The sequence below is a fragment of the Plectropomus leopardus genome, chromosome 21 (genome assembly GCF_008729295.1).
Source record: "Plectropomus leopardus isolate mb chromosome 21, YSFRI_Pleo_2.0, whole genome shotgun sequence".
Classification (NCBI taxonomy): domain Eukaryota; kingdom Metazoa; phylum Chordata; class Actinopteri; order Perciformes; family Serranidae; genus Plectropomus; species Plectropomus leopardus.
Window position 1 is genome coordinate 21,402,240 of NC_056483.1, and position 23,017 is coordinate 21,425,256.

General features: G+C 39.4%; 1 protein-coding gene across 1 annotated transcript in view; it reads right to left on the reverse strand.

The window, feature by feature from the left end:
• Positions 1-6,773: 6,773 nt before the first annotated feature.
• The window catches only part of gfod1 (glucose-fructose oxidoreductase domain containing 1), a 39,884-nt gene continuing 23,640 nt past the window's right edge, over positions 6,774-23,017 (reverse strand). The window contains exons 2-3 of the mRNA XM_042510785.1: positions 12,000-12,193; positions 6,774-10,334 (exon numbers count right to left, since the gene is read on the reverse strand). Of these exons, the coding sequence (XP_042366719.1) occupies positions 9,594-10,334; positions 12,000-12,193 (935 nt within the window). The 3' untranslated portion in view covers positions 6,774-9,593. The remainder of the gene's footprint in view (positions 10,335-11,999; positions 12,194-23,017) is intronic.

The following is a 23,017-nucleotide window of genomic DNA, read 5'->3' on the forward strand; positions in this document are numbered from 1 at the left end:
AATTTTACTTGTGATAGAGTATTTCTGCATTATGGTACTGCTACTTTAACTTCTACTTTTAACTTAAGTAAAAAGTAATAGTACTTCTTCCATTTCTGATTGTAGGTAATTCATTTGTTTTTGTTTTTTTATTTGTCGTTACAGTTAAGGAGTCAGCTTTTAAATTCTCCAACAACTTTGATCTGTAGTTGATGCATTGTTAGACTAACATCAGCCACAAGAGGTCAGGAGTTCACGGGTCTTATTTATTCATATCACAGCCAGCACTATTTTGTCAAAGTGTACATGTGCGTCCTCGTACACATGCAGTTACAGCACGAGACACGAGCGACACCGAAACCCAGTCATTAATACTTTGCGCCATAGTTCTACCCGCGATCACAAACACAGGGTACCATATGCAGCTCGTACTGTGCACTGCTGACCTCTTGTGGCTGAAACTCGTATAACGCATATTCAATTCAGGCATTTTCTGCTGCTGGCATTTTCTGCACTGGCTCATGACGTGTATGAGATATGAACAGCTGGATTAAATAAACCTTGAGACCCATGTCTGCTTACTTTTCATATGAAAAACCATGAGGTATATTGAGGTATATATTTGGATGGATTATTGCTGAAGGGTTCAGGTTTGGAGGGTTAGACCTCCTAAAGCCCTTTGCTACTGTTAGTGTGAATGAGTTCAACCTCAGAGTTAACAGATTGCATGGAACTTAGGAAATAAAATACATGCATACGAGTAGTAGTAATATAAGTACTTAAAATTAACGAGTCATCCAATTAAAATAATCCAATAACAACAACAACAATAATAATAGTAATGATAATAATAATAAGAGCAAGAGTAATTATTAATAATTAATCAGTCGTATCTGGATGCATATTTTTTAAATTATAGTTACATATATCATGAGAAACCAAACAATATTTTGCAAAAGCTGAAGTCAAAAGCTCAGTCAATGGCTGAAAAAGGAATAGGCTTAAGCCCAAGTCTTATTTTGTCATCTTTTATCTATATGTCTTATCCAAAGGATAACCCAGAATCAAAACCGTTATACTCTGGTTTAGTAAGTCTATGCTATTTTTTGAATTTACATCTTAGTTTATGATCTGAAAATAAGTTGCTTGCAGAGCAGTTTTAAATTGTTGGTTTGTTGTATTCGAATGGAGGTCTTCTCTCATTTCTTTGCATGTTCAAAGTGTCAACAATATCAAAGTATGCATGGTTTAACATGCAGGCATTTTGCAAATCCACATATACAAATAATAGCAAATATATCTTCATACTACCTTCAATAACCTGGTTCAGAATTCTATACAGCAGAGTGATGACAGCACATAGCTATTTCGTAAATCTAATATATTTCAGCTCTTTAAACTACATCATACCGAAGAGAATCTCTCTATATATCATTCTCTTGTGCGGTTGTGCATCATGACTAATGCACAGCAACTTAACTTCAAAAGGACAAATAAGCTTACCTTTCAGGAGCGTGCACGGCGTTCTGTGAGACCAAATTTCTGTCCAGCTCTTTCCATTCGTGAAAACTTCGTGCATGCTCAGCTGATTTTTCATATGCGTTAAGGATGCCTGACATATTTTTCCAGTCTTCAACAGTGTCTTGCAAGAACTGATTTTCTATCTGCGATTAAAAAAAAAAAATTACAGCAGAATTAAAACGTACAATACTTACTTTATGAATTAACGAGTCGGCGCCTTTTAGGATTCGATTAATATCAAACCACAATGACACACAGGAAACTTCCAGTCAGTAATGTTGGTTTGTTTTGTTTATGTCTTGTCGAAGACAATCAAAGCTTGTGTCAGTCGGCCAGGCTCCCATTGGCTCGTGAGAGCTGGGGGCGGGAGATGGCAGCAGGTGCAGAGTGATTGACACACGTCTCAGCTATTCATTGTGCTCACAGAAAGCGTAGCCTAGTATGATAGGAACCTGCTGTTATTGCGCGGTTTTACGCATAAATAGTTTGCACATTTCACCGCCCTGCGTGGTCTAAGTAATACAAATCGGAAGTAATACAAATCGAACCACATTCAAATAGCACTTAAAAATGACTCAAGAAAGAAAGTCACTATCAACAATAACAAAAGGCGGCTAACGGGCGGAAGGTTACCAGTTTTCAGCCGCGGACGATAAGGCAGGCTCGGGATTGGTCGAGGCTTAGGTCTGCGCTGCAGCCGCTGATTGGAGGAGAAGATGAAACGCAGAGCCAATCACAATCTTCACCTCGATGAGAGCCCACCTAGAAGGAGCCAATCAAACGCAGGGGACTGTACATTATAATTAGCACAAAAAGTGCTACGATATTTAATATATGTAATGATAATATATTATTTAATTGAATTGTTACATCATTTACATTAAGACGTGCTGGTCGACAGATGCATTTTTTTCTGTGCTGATACTGATACTGAAAGTGGTAAGTGAGACCAATAACCGATATTTGGAACCAATATGGATTTAGGCCACAATAAGAAAAATATCAAAATGTAGAATTTGGAATATAACAAACTCCAACATTGTTCTTGGCAACATACTAACAGGAGCTCTGCGACAACAGAAGCATATTATCAACTAATTTGTAAAAAGTTATGTAATATTTATGAATGGGAGGGTGTATGACTTGTGTTGCCTCAGGTCAACAATATGCAGTAAAATACAGTCTGCAGCATCTCCAGCAGCCAGCAGGGGGCAGCAGAAGCTTTCCATATGTTCTGTGCAACCAAGGAGAATCTGAAGGACTCCTGCATATCCTCCCAAAAAAAAAAAACAATCTATCACTTACTCCCTGAGCAACAGCAGGTGTTTTGGTAGCACTGAAATTTCTTTCATCAAAAGTCATTACATGGCTTTAGTTGTGACATCAAGTCTGTAATCAAAAGATATTAAATAAGAAATTAAAATTTGAGTCATTATGGATGTACATATCTTTTTTTTATTCCATAGAAACTGCAGCATTAGACAAGTGCTGAAGCCGTAAACCATGTGGCACGCAGACTCACACACACAACCTCATCCAAACACATTCAATCAATGCCGAGCACTGGTGCAGGGAGATGAGACAGTAAAACACTGAGGCAGGAGTCACACAGTCAGTCAAAAAAAGAGAGCAGGAGAGGAGAGAGGAGTGATGTAACGGAAGCGCACCATCAGACTTTACAGCACACAGAGAATTCAGGGGGCTTTTATTTCTGTGACACAGGCAGACCTCCTAAAAATGGCATATTGTCCTTAACGGATAGAAAATATAAATTATTCCTACAGTAAGTACATTCTCTAGATTAAGAGTCATAAATATGCCTTAAAGAGCTCAAATTACAGTATGTACAGAGGTCCATGCGTCCACAATATACATACATAACAATAAATATTGGATATAGTCACAATACAGCATCAAGATGGATATTTGATTTTCTTTGAACAAGGTCAGTGTACAGCAAGACACAGCAGGAGTCAGCATTCAGAAACCAGCTGAGGAAAGGTGTTCTTCACCCAAATCTGTCTGTCATTAGTTTTATTAAAGGGGTTGCCTTGGTTACTTCTGTCCTAAACTGAATGAAAAGAAGAGAAAAAAAGGAGAGCGAAAGAGAAGATATGAGAAGAGAAAAGGATATAGGATAAAAGGAAAAAATGACAAAATACGTGAAGATAGTAGTAAAGAAAAGCAAATGGGGAAGAGATGATAGGAGATAAAAGACAACAGAAGAGAAGACAAGATAGTACAAAAGAAGATGGAAGAAAAGAAGAGAGAATAGGAGGAAAGAAGATGAAATAGAAGAAAAGAAAATAGGAGAAAATAAGAGGTGATATGAAGAAAAGAGAAATGAAGGGAAGATAGGAGAAAAGAAAAGGAGATAGATGGAGAGAAGATTGGGGTAGAAAAGGAGGAAAGAAGAGAAGATAGTATAAGCGTATCAGTGGGAAAAAGACAGGAGAAGAGAAGATTAGAGAAAAGAAGAGAAGACATGAGAAAAAGAGGATTGGAGAAAAGAAATGAAGATAACATCGGAGGAAAGAAGATAGGAGACAAAAAGATAGAAATAAGGACAGCATAGGAGAAAGGATGACAGGAGAAAAGAAGAGAAGGTAGGAGAAAAGAGATAATGTTCTGGGGAAGGTCTGAAGAAGCACCAGTGAGCTTGTCCTCCAGGCTTCAACCTGACTCACAATAGAAAAAAAAAAGAGGGAGAGAGCGGAAGATAGAAGAAAACAGGAGAAACTGATCTCAGGAGTTAGCCGGTGAAAAATGTGAAGTGACAGACCAATGAACAGCAGATCAAAAACCGTTACCTCTCTCATTGATTGTAAAACCCTGTTCAGGGTTTACCCTTTGACCAGTCAGGCAGAGAAAGAGAGTGAGAGATGGAGGGAGAAAGTGTGAAAGCCAGAGGTGTGTACACATACAGAGGGGCGAGGGTAGTGTGTTACTGTGTGAGGGAAAATGAAAACAGAGAGAGAAAAAAAAAAGAAGACACAGGACCTAGATCTGGCAACGTGGCTTCCGGTTGCTAAGTAACGGTCTCCGAGGGCAGAAGAAGCCTCTCTTTGAGGTTGTTCGTCTCCAAAATGAACAATTTTCAGCCCATCCCACCTCTACCCCTCTCTCCCTCAGTTAAGGGGAAGCCTTTCCTGAACGGTTTGCGAATGCTGGCAAAGCGAGAACAAGCAATCCATAGTCATGACCGGCGAGGCAGTCAAAGTGCAAAGTTGGAACTGGGGCACCTCTTGTGTTATTTCTTTGTAACGCCTTTTTCTGAAGCACACAGCCTTAACAGGTCGCGAGCAGCAATCTATACAATTAAGTTCTTGCAAAAAATAAAGTAAAATAAAATAAAAATCTACATCACAGCATTTGTATGATGGGACACGAGCTTCACTGTCTGCAGCTCTTTTGCACTAATGATATCACCTTAACATTAATTTGATGTCTGAACGTGACACTGGACAGCTTTTCAACAAGCAGAAAAAAAATCAGTGATTTAACATTTAAAAGAACATGAACACTGACTACCTTTATATCACATAAAATCGGCAAACTCTACTGTATCAGCTCATTAAAATTCCACTCATTAAATATTCAGGGCTTCAGAGCACAGATATTGCCTCATCTGAGTTAGACTGTAGCCCATTGCAACTCCGTGCAGCGCTGAATGTGAACGCACAGCTAAAAAGCCTTTGCAGATGCTTCACTAATAAGCACTTCAGGTTTTTGCTGTAAGCATTAAGGTCGTGATGTGAGATTATTGCATCACCGTCATCGTCAGCATTTTCAGTGCACCAAATAACTTGCAAATTAAAATTCCTGCACTTCTGTTGCAACGTTTTCCCAAGTATCTGAAATGAAAAGCCCTCTGGTGTCGCGATGTTCCCTAATTTGAAGCAGATGCTAACAACACATTTTAGCACAGAGCGCGGGCAGCTGGCTGGGGAGTGTCTGCCGAGCTGTTTAATTGCATCTCCACGGAGGAGGATGGGTCTGTGCGGATGTCGATAAAGCTCCAGTTAGCGTAACTACACAAACTGAGAGTAAATCCACCATTCAGACACTTAAAAAGAGCTCAAGAAGCTCTGGCTGAGCTGATGTTATGAGTCACTGTTGGTTTTTAATCATCTTTTCTCCCCCTGGGAAACTAAATATAGTTAATTTAATCTCAGCATGAGACCCGAGCTGATTGAAACATACTGGATCTATTGTGAGAGGATCCCTACACACATGCAGGCCTGGGCAATGAAACACTGCAAACCAAGTCGCCCATGGGCCAAACAGATTGTGGATTAGGACACAAATGGGAAAAATATGAGCAAAAAAAATATTTAAAATTCAATGTAATTAAAGCTGAGTTTAGAGTCCCTAAATCTTTGAGTTGAACTCCTGGCGTGTTTCTTTGGGGGCTGGATGATTCAGTTCTTTCACGGACATCTCTCTGGAAATCAATAATAAACTCAACACAGCTAATTAAACTTCATAAAATAAGTCTAAGGATAGACCAGTGAACTAAATCATTTGAAGGATTTAACCCTTTGAAACGAATGACATCTGTTTTCTTGTGCTGCACTCAGACGCCTTTCACAAGAATTTTCAACCTTTTCTTTCTTTTTTTTGTTGTTAATTTCTGGTATTTTTTCTTGTAACTAAGAAAAAAAATTGGCTAAAAAGGCAACAAGCAACTTCATAAGAGATGTCCCAAAAATTGTGCGAAAACTTGATAAAAGGAACTGAAAATTAGCAACAAAAAAGAAAAAAAATAATTGGAAAATCATTATTAGAAAATAACTATTTATATATAATTACGCACTTTTATTTAAATTTTAGCACTTTTCTTCTACAGCAATTTTCTTTTTTGTTAATTGCTTTAATTATTTTGTTTATTTATTCTTCAACTGTTTTGCATTTCTTTTTCTGCGTGCTAATTTTGAGGTAATTTTCTTGTAACTTTTTACTAACTCCTTGCTAATTTGGGGTAATTTCTTGTGAAATTACTCATTGCCTTAAATGTTTTTACCATCACATCATATCTACTTGCGGCTTATAGAAAATAACGACTAAGCAAAAATAGGGAATTCCAGTGTCTAGGTTTAAATCATTCATATTTTGAAAACTGTTATCAGACAAAAGGGTAAAGTCTATATGCAGATTTGATAAGGCGCTTGGTAAACAAGGGGCAATAATATCATAAGAGTTATCTTAAAAAGTGATAGCTTATCAGTGTTGGACTAACAGCTTTTTCAGGCAGAGGTGGGTGTTTTTTTTTCTAAAATCTGAAGCTTCAAAGTTGTGTGCAGCTGATCACACCCCAGCACGGGACATAATGTGACCTGACCTCTCAAACCACGATGTGACCCATTAAATACACAAAACACTGAACAGCAAAAGAGCTCAGAGTGACATTATACTGTTGGATACGAGCTGTGAACAGCCACAGCGTAGCCATGTTGATGTTGTTGACGCATCTAAAGAGCAAACATAAAGCTTTTCATAACAGCATTACAAGAATATTTTGGTCAAAAATGGGGATAAGAAGCTGAATGCTCCAAGGCCTCAGTCTGCTGTTAATCTCCCAAATACACTGCAGGTCAGTCCACAAAACTTCAACAGCAAAAAACAAAGAATAAATACCTTAACACTCGTCAAAACATGTTCCAGTTCCTTGGTTGTTCTTTTTTTTTTTTTTTTACAAATAAAATACATACAGTACTGGTTTATTTCTTTAGACAAACGCATATTTTTGTTTTATAATATTTTCATATGTACATTTTCAGTAGTCGTTACATAGATAGTATTTCAGCACAGTTTAAGAACTTGAAACCACACAGAGGAACAGAGATGCGTAAAAAAAAAAAAAATCAATCTTTTGGCTTGTAGGTCAGAACTGTTCTTTCTCCTGTATTGAGATAGCAAACTTTAAGACAAACTGGATTTGCAGATACTCTACGATAGTTAGGTTTCTTATGTGACTGACGGGTAGTAAAACACGAGAAGTTTCTATGCAAAATTTCTGCAAAATTAGCAAAAGTTATCCAAACATTGCGAGTCAGTGTGACTTTGTATGCAGCATAAACACACAGTGAACATCTCTTGCATTGAAGTTGTGGAGGCCGGCTATAATCACACTGCATGTAAATTATGCCTTAAAGGATAAGGATGGTGATATATAGATATCGTGATATTATCAACTTAATATCATTATATTGTAAGTGTCTTTTTCTGGATTTAAAGGCTTAATTACAGTGATCTAACTTTCTGAACTCATTATTTGCCTTTACCCACTTTTCTGATGATCAAACATCCGGGATTAAAAATTAGATTTAAAAAAAACTCATTGTGTTAATGTTTTCTGAAAGCACCTATAGCCAGTCCTACAATATTTTAATCTATTTTTTTCCATATCACACGACCCTACACAGAATGTGTATTATTTAATAGCTGACACTTGACCTCAAAAAATGTTTTATTCACTCTTATTTAGGAAACAAAACTAAAAAGATGCTTTGGAAAATAAGTCTTATTTTTAATGTCTATAGCAAGAATCATATCTGATATTCACTCTCTTTTAGCTGAGTAAAATATTGGTTGATGAGAGCGGTAAGAGTTACCCAAAATAGTAAAGTTGGGAAATGTAAACCCAAAAAAATTAACTGAAATATACTAAAATGTTACGTAGAGTCGAGGAAAACTGCACTCAGGTTATAATTTTCACTTTTTAGATTATTAGAACTGACACTTTTCATATTTGACTTAGATATCCACCTTTAATAAGAACTGAGGGGCTTGGAACCGCAGACAGAGGAGGGAAGTCAAAAAGTACTGCGTGACAGATTAACGTGTTGGTTTTTGTCTGTTCATAGAATATCACCAGCCTTAACGTTTAATGCCTCCAAACTGAATGAAATGCTCATCTACTCTCCTATCAACCACACTGTCCTGTACAGTTAACTGACTGCAAGTTCTAGGTGAGTGCAAACTGAACTTCCATGTGATGCATTTCACTGTGCATGTTAAAGTAGCTTTAAAAAGCATGCTAAATGCTAAATCACCATAGATCGATGCAAGTGTGACCCATTTTATTGCAATATGGGGATAAATCCCCCACTTTGCTCTGCATTTACTCTCATCTTAGTGCAAGAATGTATTAAAACCCAGACTTAAGGCTCGGTACAGATGTGCACACACCACACAGAATTCAGTGTATTTCCTGACTATGCTTCACGACAACAGGAAAAGCATGACATAAATAAGATCATCAAAGTATCACTGCGCTGGACACTCACACAGGACTCGCAGACTGATGCACAGGCTACTGCAACTGCATAAAGGCATATCATAGTGTATTTTAACCCTTTACTCCAGGCTGAGAGATAAAAGACTTCAGTCTGGATATATTGCATACCAGAAGGTAAACCCCTCTGAAAAACCCACCAGCCAAACTATTGATTTCTTTTCTGTCTTGTTGCGCACGCACAGAGGAAGCATACAGAGCAGACAGACACCAAAGCGAGCAAGCACACAATTTTTTTTTTAAACATTCACTTGGTAAAACTAGCAAGTACTTAAGACTATAGCAACAATTACAGCGGCACGGTTTGAACTGAGGACTGTCGTTCTTCCTTGGCTGTCCTCGTTTGGACCCACAGTGTAAGGTGGCGTCTTCCAGACCCAGTCAATACAGAGAGATGAGAGGCGCAATACCCTTACGGTGAAGACGCATTAGTTTCGCTCCCTGATCTGCCTCACTGTAGAGCTATATCTTTCTCATGTTTGACTTACAAGTGCATCTCCCTGGAAGTCTTCTGTCAAAATGGAAAACAGGAAAGGCTTCCGTATAAATAACATTGATCACATTGTTTGTCCTCTGCAGCTGAGGCAGGGTAACAGGAACTCTGTGAATCATAGTGGTGTAACCTCTCTGTTTATAACAGTAGCAATACAGATATGACGGTATTTCAATGAGCAGGTGATGAATTTAGGAACTGAACCCAGAAGCTGTATATGTTTGAACACAAAGGCTTATCCAGCAACCTTCATACGACATCTGGGTTCAGCATATTTAAAGGGGTCCGCACATGAGCCGGATGCTAACAGTAGAGCGACATCCTGCTCCGCCGCATGGCCTCGCTGATCAAATAGGCCGGACTGATCTCCGGCTCCTCCGTCATCACCACAATGTTCTGCCACTCTCCGCACTGATTGGATTTCTTGATGGTATCCACCACGCAAAGAGCGTAAAGGCAATCCTCAAAGGTAGCGGCCATTGTCAGAGGCCTCCCGTCCCACGTCCGCCTGTCGTCCTGGCCCTGAAAGGCCTGCCGCACGGCCTGGATCATGCGGATCGTTCCGGTGAGATACGGCGACGGAATGTCACTAAAGGCCTTCTCCGGTAAGGAAGCCTTCTCAAGAGGCGTGGTGTCTTTGACCAAGAGTTCAGGACCTCCTCCGTTTCCTCCGCCCCCACTGTTCTTCTGTCCGTACAGGTCAGTCCCCGTGACTGTTAGCCTCCCGAGCGTCCCCACAACGATCACCTCCTGCCGAAACTCTCCAGGCACGTTGAAGTTGAGCGTCACAGTGCAGCAGGCGCCCCCCTCGAGTACCATCTGGAACGTGCAGAAGTCATCGCTGGTGATCTGACGGATGCCTCGGATGTGATCCGTTTGTTTGACGAAGGTCTTGAGGAAGCCGTGGACTTTTGCTGCACGCTGACCGGTCAGAAACGTAAGCAGGTCGATGATGTAACTGCCTACAGAATGCAGACCGCCGCCTCCCATCAGGTCATCACAGCTCCAGTTGTACTTCTTCCCCAAGAGGCTACCGCTGTGAACCTTTAGGGCAGAGGAGAAATTGTGAAGATTTGATTCTGCATTAGGTCCTTTATACACTTGAACATGATTAGGGCAACCAAGAACAAAACTAGAACGTATTATTATTATATTAGAAATTATTTGGAAAGTGGCCAGAAAAATGCTTTTGCAGAACATTATGATTTGATATGATTTGAGTCACTGTTTACCTGATGTTTTGGATAAAAAATGTCATCACTTCATCATTTTATCCTATTAAACATTATTGTGACATGTCATGATTAGCTTATGGATTTTTTGACTTACGGCCAAAAAACATGTTTTGTGAGGTCACAGTGACCTTGACCTTTGACCATCAAATTCTAATCAGTTCTGTTGAAGCATACTTGGATATTTGTGCCAAATTTCAAGGAAAAAAAATTCTGAGGAAATTTCCTCAAGGTCCTCTTGAGATACTGCGGTCATAAGAATGAGGCAGATGTAAGGTCACAGTGGCCTTGACCTGTGACCACAAAATTCAGTCAGTTCCCTCTTGAGTCCAAGAAGACATTTTTGCCAAATTTGGGGAAATTCTCTCAAGGCCTTCTTGAGAAATTGGTTTATGAGAATGAGATGGATGCAAGGTCACAGTGACCTTGACCTTTGACTAACAAAATCTAAACATTTCACTGTTGAGTCCAACGTGAGTCCAACAAGGATGTCTGTGCCAGATTTAAAGAATTTTCCTCAAGGCGTTCTTGAGATATTCTGTTCACAAGAATGAGGTCAAAAGGTCAGACTAACTTTGACCTATGACCACCAAGACTTATGCCTGGAACACACTGCATGCATGAGCAGCACCTGACACCAAACTGCTGCAGCTTGCATGCTTGTAGTGTTCATACTTGCAGTGTTTGTTTGCAGTGCTGCTGCAACTACTGTATTTCTACAATTAAAAGCAGATACTCACTGCATTGTCAAAAACACTGTCCTGCAAATATTTCAAAATAAAAGGCCTTGTGTCATCAATTAAAGGGACTCTGTCAATAGAGACATTATCAGTGGGCTTTTATTTTGAAAGTGAAACAGCAAAGTTTGAGTAAAACAGATATATTTGTATTTTCTTCATGTCTGTGAATGATTAAAATGTTGAAACTTTAGTAAAAAGTGGTATGGAGACAAAGATTATTTTCACTGTCTACTTTTGCTGAGAACTACACATTTTATGTTTCAAAATCAGCAAGCCTCCTTTTCTCTAGATGAACCGCAACTGTGCTGGGCATGGGCAGCACTGCTTATGCAGACACCATGGCTGCTCTAATCTTAATATAGGCATCAAAATAATACCACGGGTGCCGCACTGCTTACGCATACATTGTGTTCTGGGTGTAATCAATTCATCTGTGAGTCCAAGTGGACATTTGTGCCAAATTAAAGAATTTCCTTCGAGGTGTTCTTGAGATATCACGAGAATGCAACGGGGGGATTAACAGACAGACAGACTGGCAACTCGAAAACATAAAGTGTGCCATAAAGTATCCTCACTTCTAAAGTGCTTTTAAGCCAGACAGATATCTTGCCAGCTCTGTGGGCGCTGCTGTAACGGACGCTAACCTCAAGAGAAAGCGTCACATAGTTATCTTTATTATAAATGGCAGGAAAGCAACTGAAAAATGTCCATTTTAAAAAACGATATTTTTGTCATACCTGAGCCTCACAGACCAGAAGCTCCCCGATGTACCCCTCCTCTAACAGCTCCTTCATTCGCACGAAAGCCGGCAGGAAGCGAAGCACATTCCCCATAATGCTCAGCAACTTGGGGTAGTACTGGGCCGCTGACATCATCCGGAAGGCATCCAGAGGCGTTGCTGTCCGGTCGCAGATGACGTTCTTTCCAATACCTATAAAAGAGAGGAAAGACAACAGGGAATAAGTCAAGCGTGCTTTTCTGTACCGCTGTAGAATTTCATTGTTTTGACAGTTTTTCTCTGTCAATGCTGAGATGAAGACAGAAGGTAGGGAAAGAGAGGAAGACAGAGAAGTGATGTGGTCAGCTGTAGCTACACTAGCAGACATAATATCCTCTTGAGCGTGAAAACATCCCCTGAAGAAACAATGCAGAGCTGCAGAATGAGGCAATTCCCAGAATAGCTGACTCAAGAATTCCTAAACCTTCTGGGCTTTCTCCTCTGAGTCATGGTAACTTTATGGCAAGGGAGGGCTCTTAATATATATATACTCTTTATAGTATGTCTAGTAAGTTTAACAGGGAACATGCTCTTCTCAAACCTTTTCAGATTAAGTATAATAAAATATTAGAGAAACTCCTTATTGATGCTGCTGCAATGGTTCTATAACTCAAAAAAACTCAAACTTTTTTCCAAAATAAAAATACAAAACCGTAAAGCAACATCAAAAATAATAAATCTTGTGAGGACAAAAATCCCCTGAATGCAATTTAAAAGGGCTTTAATGTTGGCAGGCGTGCACAATACTGCAGTGATAACTGTGCGGTGTGGTGAGACCGCACAGCTTGCAGAGCTTAAGACAGACTTCCCTGGTATTAAAGGCCTGATGGAAGGTTGATAAAAAGACGAGCACAGAAGGTGCAGCAGAGACGGAGAGGGAAAGGAGATAAAGAGCCTGTAGACACTGTATGAAACCTAATTAAAATCACTTCCAGCACAGTTAAAGATCCACTGGTGCCGGCAACACCCAAACACAAGAGCGAGACGAGGTTCCAGTAATGTGGGAGACACACAGACACATCGTGTCTCTTCTATTATTCCTTTTTACTGGACAGACGGGAGCCAGTGAATGGCATACAAAATGCATCATTAACTTGATTTGAACCTGACCCTCCAACATCACAGCAGCATAGTCTGCTCCCCCGAATCAGGTCTGCAGCTAGCAATCATTTTCATGACTGATTAATCAGGTGATTATTCTTTCAATTAACTTATTTGTCATTCAAGTTCTAGATTAGGGGTTGATCGATATTAGTTTTTCAGGGACAATAACAGTACCAATTATTGGTAGCTAATGAGACCAATACCTGTTATTTGGAACCGATATGCATTAACAATAAAAATGAAAATCTTAGTGTCAATATTCAGAATAAATTTTAATAACGGTGGAATGAAACAAACCAGTAATACATAGCAATATGTACTAAAATTAGTAAAAATAATTCTCTGTCCACATGTAGGGGTGTATATAATGGCCGTACAGACCTAAATGTAAAGTTTTTTTCATTTGTAAAATAAATAATTATTTGTTTTTTTAACTTTAAGATATTCACTTAAGGCAATGCAGTTGGTTAAACCTCTCAGTTGAGTCAAACTGTTACTGCATCTACGGGACTAATGTTACATTCTTGTGGCCACTGCTGACACTGACCTCTAATGTCTTGTGGTCCCACATGGTCAGCGGGGAGTCAGACAGAAAGCATATGCTCACACACAGGCATCGCTCGGCACACACTTTCACGGAGCCCCCGCAGCGTGAAAAGCAGCCTGCCGCTTCATTTCCAGCCCTGGCTGAGGGTTGTGGGTGGAGGGGCTGTTTTGGAAGTGAAACTTCCCATGCTAATCTGCCATTAGCTTCAAACGACCAGGCCAGGAAATTAATCCCTCTGACCCAGTTCTGAGGAGTGCTGTGGGAGCCCCCACCCGCCACCCAACCCCTGCAGACACAAAGCCAAGCACCGACAGTGCACCCCCGTCCCCTTCTTTTTGGCAGCGGCACACACAAACAGATAGTGGAGAGATGCATTGTCCTGAACAAGGCCCTTCTGGGTAAATGCTAAATGCTCTTGAGTGATTTTTTTGGCGCTCATATCGAGCCCAGTGTCTTTGCAGAACAATAGCTTGGCTAGCTACTAAAATGCCTAAAGGCAGATTTCACTGTCCCACAGCGATTCTCTCCATGATGTGGCCAAAATTACACAGGAGTCTCTTCAGCAAGAGGCCCATGAGGGAAATAATTCACGCTATGGCATCAAGCTTTATATGCAGCGTCATTCACACTCATGGCTGTACTGAGTGACCTTTAGAGAGATAAAAACAGCTCCTCCACAGATCAACAATGACCTTCCGCTCCTCATATACAATGCTCTGAAAGGTTGAGGCTGGCTCAGACAGGTCAGCCTGTTGAGTCATCAGAGCCACACAGCCGCCCTCAGACAGTGTCCAATAGATTATGGATGCACCTGAGCACGAGGTAAAATCCCAGCAGCCACTGCGGTAAACCAACAGTTGGGAGATAAAATGACATTGAACTAAACATTTGGTCCAGCACGGCAGAGAGGAGCAGAGAACAAAGATGAGTCAAACAAAAAAAAGGGGATTAAGAGGAGCTCGAACAGAGAGATGAGGATAAACTTAATAAAGCCATCATATGTGAACAAATGTGAAAGGAGCAAGAATGTGTGTCAATCTACCAGGTCACACACAAAATGCCTTTAGAGACAGGATGCCATAAAGAGCGACGGTGTATGTGTGTATCATTCTTATAATAATACATTTAAAATCATGATACAGAAAAATGTGTATATATATATATATATTTTCAGCACTTTTTTAATGCAATTTTCTTGTTTGTTTTTTTACTTTTTTTTTTTTGCTTATTCGCAGATAATTTTCTTAAACCTTTTTAGCAATTTCTTGCTAATTTTTGGGCCAATTCAACATTTGCTCAGGTTTAAAATGGTTAAGTGATGCTTCCATAATCTTTCCCTCCCTATACAAACAATGGAAACAAACGGAAAAGAAGGAACTGATGGTCTGCAAGCGCCAAATAAGGCATAAAATACAAAATGGCGTATATTAGGAGAAAGGAGAGTGATATAGAAAAATCTCTGTCACCACAAAAACAGAAATACCGGCTGTATGTGACCATCACTGCAGCCATAACGAGGGTCAGGACCATGGGATTCTGGGAGTGAGTTGGTTTAGTCTGGTGAAGGTAAGATCGAGCACTGGATGCACAGGTAAATTGCTGCAGCATCAAAAATAATGTTGGACCATACAATGGACTGTTAAGGTGCAAAAGCAAAAGATCTTCTACTAGTCGATCTATGTTTCGAATCTCACCTTTGCCCATGAGCTTTGGGGGAGTGACTGAAAGAATTAGATTGTGGATATGAGTCGCCATAATGACTTTTCTTTGAGGGTGGTTTGGGTAACCCTAAATGCACCAGTATACTTCAAACGTGTTTGTCAGATGGTTGAACAGACTCTAGTAAGACATTCTGGTCGCAGAAAACTTCTATGCCTTCGTCAAAATATGATGTTTCCCAGCAACATGTTATCCTCACCCACAGTCATGAGCTTTGGGGAGTGACTGTAAGAATGAGATCTTAGATTTGAGCTGCCAAAATAAATTTTCTTTAGTGGATAAGTTAACCCTAAAGACATCGGTATACCTCAACCAACGTGATTGTCGGGTGCTTGAAAAAACTTTTTTGCATAGTGAAGATATGTTTTTCAGCAACACGTATATGTTTCATCGGTTTTGGGGAGTGACCGAAAGAATAAGATCAACGATACGAGTCCCGGAAATGTTTTTATTTTGCAGGTGGCTGCAATAATCTTAAGGACATCAGAATACCCCAACCAACCCGTTTATCAGATGGTTGTAAAAGGTCTAGTGGTGGATGTCAGTAGTAACTATCATCTTTGCTTTTAACCCGAAAAAATGTTGATTTTTCAGCAACAGGCATGAAAAGCTGCATGATTGGGAAGCACTGATGACACTGATAGGTAACCTCATGGTTTTTAGACCAGTGTCAGATACAGCTGGACTGTAAGACACTCGGAGCTGGGGTTAGTAAAATAGCTATGCCAACTTTGTGATAGTCAGGGTGAAATGGAGCTCAACTGACAGGTAAAGCTCTTGGCCCAGAGGGAGAGCAGTAATGGAGCAGAAAAAACCTTCAGCCCAGCAGCTCAGTCCCTTATCATCAATAATTCATGTGCAGGACATATCTAACCAAGAGAGTTTAAAGATGCAGAAAGACACAGAGCAATCCTATAGATATTGTGCAAGTTTTACAGCAAAACTATTGGTTTCATATGTAAAACTGAGACTATATAAGCCAGTAAAGCTCACTATAAACTTATTGAAGCAGGAATATTACATTTTTTACAGTGGAGAAGAAGGAAACGGCAAATATGATGTATCTTGTATAAGAAAGACGACATCACAGACATTTTGCAGAACAGGTGGTGCCCGGCCACAGGTGTGTACATCCCTGTCTGCTCTCTAAGATTAGAGGAAGTGCTCCCCTCAGCAGCAGTGCACGGTGGCAGCCTGCTTGCCTCCAGGTGCCTCCAGGTGTCTTTGATGTGCAGACTACTGATGTCCTGTCAGAGACAATCAGCTAACCTCACAGACTGACATCACATCCTGCTGTCTCACACACCTGCGGCGTGAAACTCCTCAAACAAATCCATGTGGTTAACATATTGTCACACACAGTGGGGCCCCTTTTTCTTAGAAAGCGAAGCAGAAAAACTCAACGGCGGAGGAATAGTTTCATTCCTCTTATTTCTCATGAATTATGACTACTTAATGATTTACCAACACTGCTCATGATCAACTACTGAAAAACAAATATTAATTCCTTAATCTCATTACAAACAGGAGAATGAGAGGGAAAGAGGGGCATTATAACTAATTGGATGGAACAGATGACTCACTGAGTCTTCATTAAATGTGCCGTGTGCAGCCTTTTAAATGCATTACAGCTTTAAGTATCAGCTATTGTACCTTTCCATTAAAAAAGGAGACCATTGCCAATATTAGCAGCCTGTGACACTTGTGCAGCAAGGTAAGATTAGTCTGTAAATCTGCTGAATGGTTTACTGCATAAAACATGCAGAGGGCGCTGTTCTTCCACTGACAGCAGATTCTGACAATTGCAGGGGGTTCACTTAAAAAAATCACATAATCACTTTTCTGAAGTAGCAATGTTCTGTCGAAGGAGTTGCTAGCTCTGTGCATGACGTGTTGGTGCAAACAGGAGATTAAGACTGTGACTATATGCATTAACCCTTTGAAAACTGGAGCAACATAATTTTTCTTGAGCTGCTTTCAGACACCTTCCACTGATATTTAAACCTTTGAACCCGAGGCAAATCGGTGTGATCAGCAGAAACACTGGGGAAAAGGCAAAGAGTAACTTGGTAAGAAATGTCCACAAAGTGCAAGAAATTAATAGCTTTAAAAAATTATTTTTTAAAAAGCTAATGAAAACTGTATAGGGAAAAAAAACAAAAAGCTAGGAAAAAACCATATTTAAAATGATCAAAATTCCATATTTAAAATTATGCGCAAGAATTATTGTAACAAAAAGCACCTTTTCAGGTCATTTCCTTTGTATGTTTTGTTTTTTAATTTTAAAAACTAATTTTCTCGCACTTTTTACTAATTTCTTGCAAAGTTTTGCATAATTTCCTCTTGCGTTGCTCATTGTTTTCCCATGTTTTGAAAGAAAAAAAAATCCTGACGCAGATTTTTTTTATGCATAAGTTTTAGCTGTGAAGCTACAAAAAGAGCTGTGCATCTGGCCCCAAATATGAGAGTGAAATAGAGACATCTACTCGTCACCACCATGCTCTCTTTTAGTTACATGTTTTATGACAATGATATGTACACAGAATGTAGTGCTTTAGGGCCTTTAAGAGGAGCTTGTGTCTATTTTTAACATTTTTACCCTCGTGCTAAGACAGCAGCAGGAAGAACAGGTTCTTTTGGGGAAAAATGCACACAGTTCCAGGGAGAGGAACAGAGACAGAGAGAGCGAGAGACACGCAGAGACAAAGAAACGCCAAGAGAGAGAGCAGCTGCATCATTACGAGTGAAGGCCAACTCTCTCCAGTCCAACGCTCCTCTCGGCTCGCTGCCACAATCATCATCTGGGCCTCGCTGCATGGCTCCAGTGTATTCTACTGAACGCCAATATTCAATGCAATGCAACACACACACACAAACACTGAGTGCCATACACACTGTGTGTTGCAGAGGGAATGGCATTGGTGCAGGAGATTTTGTGCATTCACACCTCCAGTGACTGTGCGCATGCAGGAGCAGTAATGCTGAGGAAGGAAAGGCTGGAAGTTGCGGCTGTGCAGGAAGGTCAGATTGGGTGTAAGTGAGGGCGATGTTGATAGATTTGTTCTTGACAGTCGAGCTGACTAGTAAAGCATATAATTGCTTATTGTTTATGTTAGACTTTATTAAGGTAGATGGAAACATGCCATGGCAACTGTGATACAATACACATGACATGACACTGTGATAGTTTCTGACGTCCTAAAAGGAACTAAACATTCAATTTTAGGATTAGAAACAGGTAAACACCTTTCCCCCTCTATTTTTCTTAGGGAATTGAATCATAAACATTCACAGCTGTATACAAGACTGGGCGTTTTCATGCTAAAATTAAGTAAAATCCATATTCAATGCAGCCCAGTGGCAACAGCTGGAAATCAGCACGGAGGAAAACCAGGTGGATTAAGGAGGATGCTGAATGCTTCATCATGACAGCGGACACAATAGGCCCTCCGTGTAAGGATGCCAGAAATAGAAAAGCCTGGGGAACCGGTCAGGAGTGATAGCCATCTGCCACACTTAGCCTCGCACGTGCTCCTGCAGGACGAGGGTCAGGAGGAGGAGACGAGTAAGGGAGGAGCTTTTTAGATTCCTACGGTACATACTGAAGAAAATGATTTCAAGTGTTGAGTTTAAGACGCACTGTCAACACATAATTCATGATTTGCATGCAGTATTGAATAGTTTATAGCTACAGATTATTTGATATAGACATCACAGTTGCATTAGAAGTGTTTATGCAAAAGAAAGAGATGCTGTGTGTTTAGTGTTTTTGTAGTTAAACACTAATTTGCAATACCTGTCTTAGGTTTAGTTACACTTACGGATGTAAGGGAGTCTATGGATTTACTATACCCCATTTTTATGCTTTTTTATGCTCACAGCATCTTTAAATTCTCAAGAATCCAAAAGTACCACTGAAATGACTCATTGATTAACTGATTAGTTGATCAATAGAAAACTAATCAATGACAGCTTTGTCAATAACTCATAATTCAAGTAATTTCATCTTATAGAATAATAAGAAACATTCCCTTCCTTTCAGCTTCTAACGGTGCAGCTACACGACACACGTCCAGGAACTCGCTACCATTCATTGTGCATTGGAAGCGAATGATTTTCGCAAGAATTATCGCGAGCAGAAATAAGTACATGCACAAGTATATACAAATAAAAATATAAAATAGAAAATACAGTAAAAGAAAAAAAAATGGCACAGAATGAAAATAATAAAATATTTAAAAGCAAATTATGTATAGTATGCTGAGCATGTAAAAATATAAGCGTAAGAAATGCACTAATAGACAATTAGCACTAATATGTGAATATTTAAATTATAAGATGGATAATGTGCTAATAATAAAAATAAAACGGTGCCTTATGCTAGAATGCAATGTATAAAACTAGTATGTAAGTTAAAAGATGTTCAAGATGTTGATTTTGGCTAGGGGGACATACGCTGCCCTCTTATTATTTCTTTACAGAGAAATAATAAGAGGGCACTTCATGGATTAAAGGTTATGTGTAACATCTAAGGTGTCACCCATAGTGAAAAATCCATAGAGAATTATCAACTGAACCCAAAGCTCTTCTCACCATGCTGCAGCATTTAGCATCTTTTAGCTAACTGTTTTGGTGTTAAAAGCCTGAAACTTGTATTTTTGGGTTCTCACTGCTCTCATCAACCCTCTTTTCAGCAGCAGCAAGCAGGTGTTTTCAGCTCACTGTGCACTACCTGCTCAGCACCAAACGGCAGATTTAACTTAGCAACCATCTCTGGAAGGTAGGAGCATTTAGCAGCTAAAGAGTCAGATATTTTTGTATTTTTGCATGATTACACAAGTGTATGATACTGTGTGTTATAGCGCTGCAACCAGACAAAGGGGAAGCGAATGGACCTGAAGATCACAGAGCATCCTCCACCAGCGAAGCACTGGAAAAGTAATTAGCTTTGTCTATTAAGCCTATGGAGGTGGAAAAGCTCGGAAAAATAACACAGACACACACACACACACAAACACACACGCAGCAAGGGTGTAATCAAGCGAGGCAAATCGCAAATGTTCAAAGACTACTGACTCATCCCTGCAGAATGGGACTGCTGTGTGTGGTCTGCTCGATAACAAAAATTAGAAGTGAAGCTCAAATACTCTTAACACTGCAACAACAATGTCCAAGAAAAAAAGGACATCGAATTTAAGATTGGAATAGCTTTTAACACGGTGTAGCACGGTACAGTACAGAATGGTATGATATATATATATGATATGATATGATATGATATGATATGATATGATATATATGATATGATATGATATGATATGATATGATATGATTGATATGATATGATATGATATGATATGATATGATATGTATGATATGTATGATATGATATGGTATGGTATGGTATGGTATGGTATGGTATGGTACGGTACAGTACAGTACAGTACGGTACAGTATAGTAAAGTGCAGTACAGTGCGGTATGGTTTGGTTTGGTTTGGTTTGGTATGGTATGGTTTGGTTTGGTTTGGTATGGTATGGTATGGTATGGTATGGTATGGTATGGTATGGTATGGTATGGTTATGGTATGGTATGGTTTGGTTGGTTGGTTTGGGTTTGGTATGGTATGGTATGGTATGGTATGGTATGGTATGGTATGGTATGGTATGGTTTGGTTTGGTTTGGTTTGGTTTGGTTTGACATGGTTTGGTTTGGTTTGGTTTGGTTTGGTATGGTTTGGTTTGGTTTGGTTATGGTATGGTATGGTATGGTATGGTATGGTATGGTATGGTATGGTATGGTATGGTATGGTATGGTATGGTATGGTATGGTATGGTATGATATGGTATGGTTTGGTTTGGTTTGGTATGGTTTGGTTTGGTTTGGTTGGTATGGTATGGTATGGTATGGTATGGTATGATATGGTATGGTTTGGTTTGGTTTGGTTTGGTTTGGTTTGGTTTGGTTTGACATGGTTTGGGTTTGGTTTGGTTTGGTATGGTATGGTATGGTATGGTATGGGTATGGTATGGTATGGTATGGTATGGTTTGGTTTGGTTTGGTTTGGTATGGTATGGTATGGTATGGTATGGTATGGTATGGTATGGTATGGTATGGTGTGGTGTGTGTGGTATGGTTTGGTTTGGTTTGGTTTGGTTTGGTTTGGTTTGGTTTGGTTTGACATGGTATGGCTCGGAGGGGTACAGCTAATATGTTTATGATGCCACATCTGAGAGTAAAAACACAACAATGTACAAAAAAAAGCTGCATACACACTGGCTTAAGTGCAGAGGAGAAGACACTTGGAGAGACAGGCCAGGCTCATCTTTCTGCTGATTATCCCAAATTAAATTTAGCTTAAAGCAATTACAAAGAGAGCAGGGGGTGGAACAGAGAGCCAGACATGGAGAACTATATGTATCAGCTATATGTACATCAGTGTGTAGCTCTCTTGCTGGGGTAAATCAGAGAACACAAGCCTCCTGCTGTCTAATGTGCTCTTACTGTGTGACTGGCATGCGTTTGCAGTCTGAAATTAGCATGTAAATAGCAACCTTGATAGCAGTGATGGATGAACACAGTGATGTTTGCCTTCTTCCTGCAGCTGAAACAGAGGCACAGCCCTCTGCTGTTATGCAACAACACACAGTCAATGTATGTAAGACTGGGGTTTGTCATCTGCTTTGGCTTAAAGGATTTACTGGGTTTTTATTTGTGTGTCAATGAAGTTACCAGACGGACAGTTGGTTTATGATTTTTTGTCTCAAAGGAAAACACAACGAGAGCAGACATGCACACTGTAGCGGGGTAAAAAAATTCAATTTGATTATAGCTGAATTGAATATTTTCTTCTATGAATTTAAACCATTGACTGATCTGTTGTCACTGACTTAAGAGTGCACTAAAGGACTGGATGGGGCCTTTTTATTTAAAAAATATCAAGTATAAACAACAAAGAAGTCGTTTTGTCAATGCTGTTACAAATTTTCTATATATATGGTCTTGATAATCACATCAATATTATATCACTATCATGATATGAGACTTGATATGGTCTTAGATTTTGAATATCTTAATGACATAACTTGCCTTTCCTGGCTTCATTTCAGTAAAATTAAGCAATTTTCTAAAATTACTGGACTGCTGTTCTATTATTTCCCTTTACCCACTTGGTCATTAGATCTACATTATGATTATTTAGAAAAAATCTAGCTTTGTTAATATTTTGTGAAAGCACCAATGGTAAACCTACAATATTGTCGCCACATCGAGCTAAGCATGTTTGGTCAAAATATACATTTTTTTTTTCAATTTTACCCTGCCCTTGGCGTTTGCTTAGTGTCAGTTTTAGACAAGAGGCTTGTAGCAGTTAGTTTGATAGCTGTCGAGTAGGACAGGCAGCTGCTGAACTGATAGGAAATACAACCATTAAGTTAAACCTTTAAATACATATAATATAATAATAATTATATATATATATATATATATATATAATTTGTCACAATAAAAGCTCTAAATGTCCTAATCATAAAAATGAAATATTTATTAATATTCTGAATTTTAATCCTTTAAATGCCAGGTTTTTGTCATCATGCCACTATGTTTTTT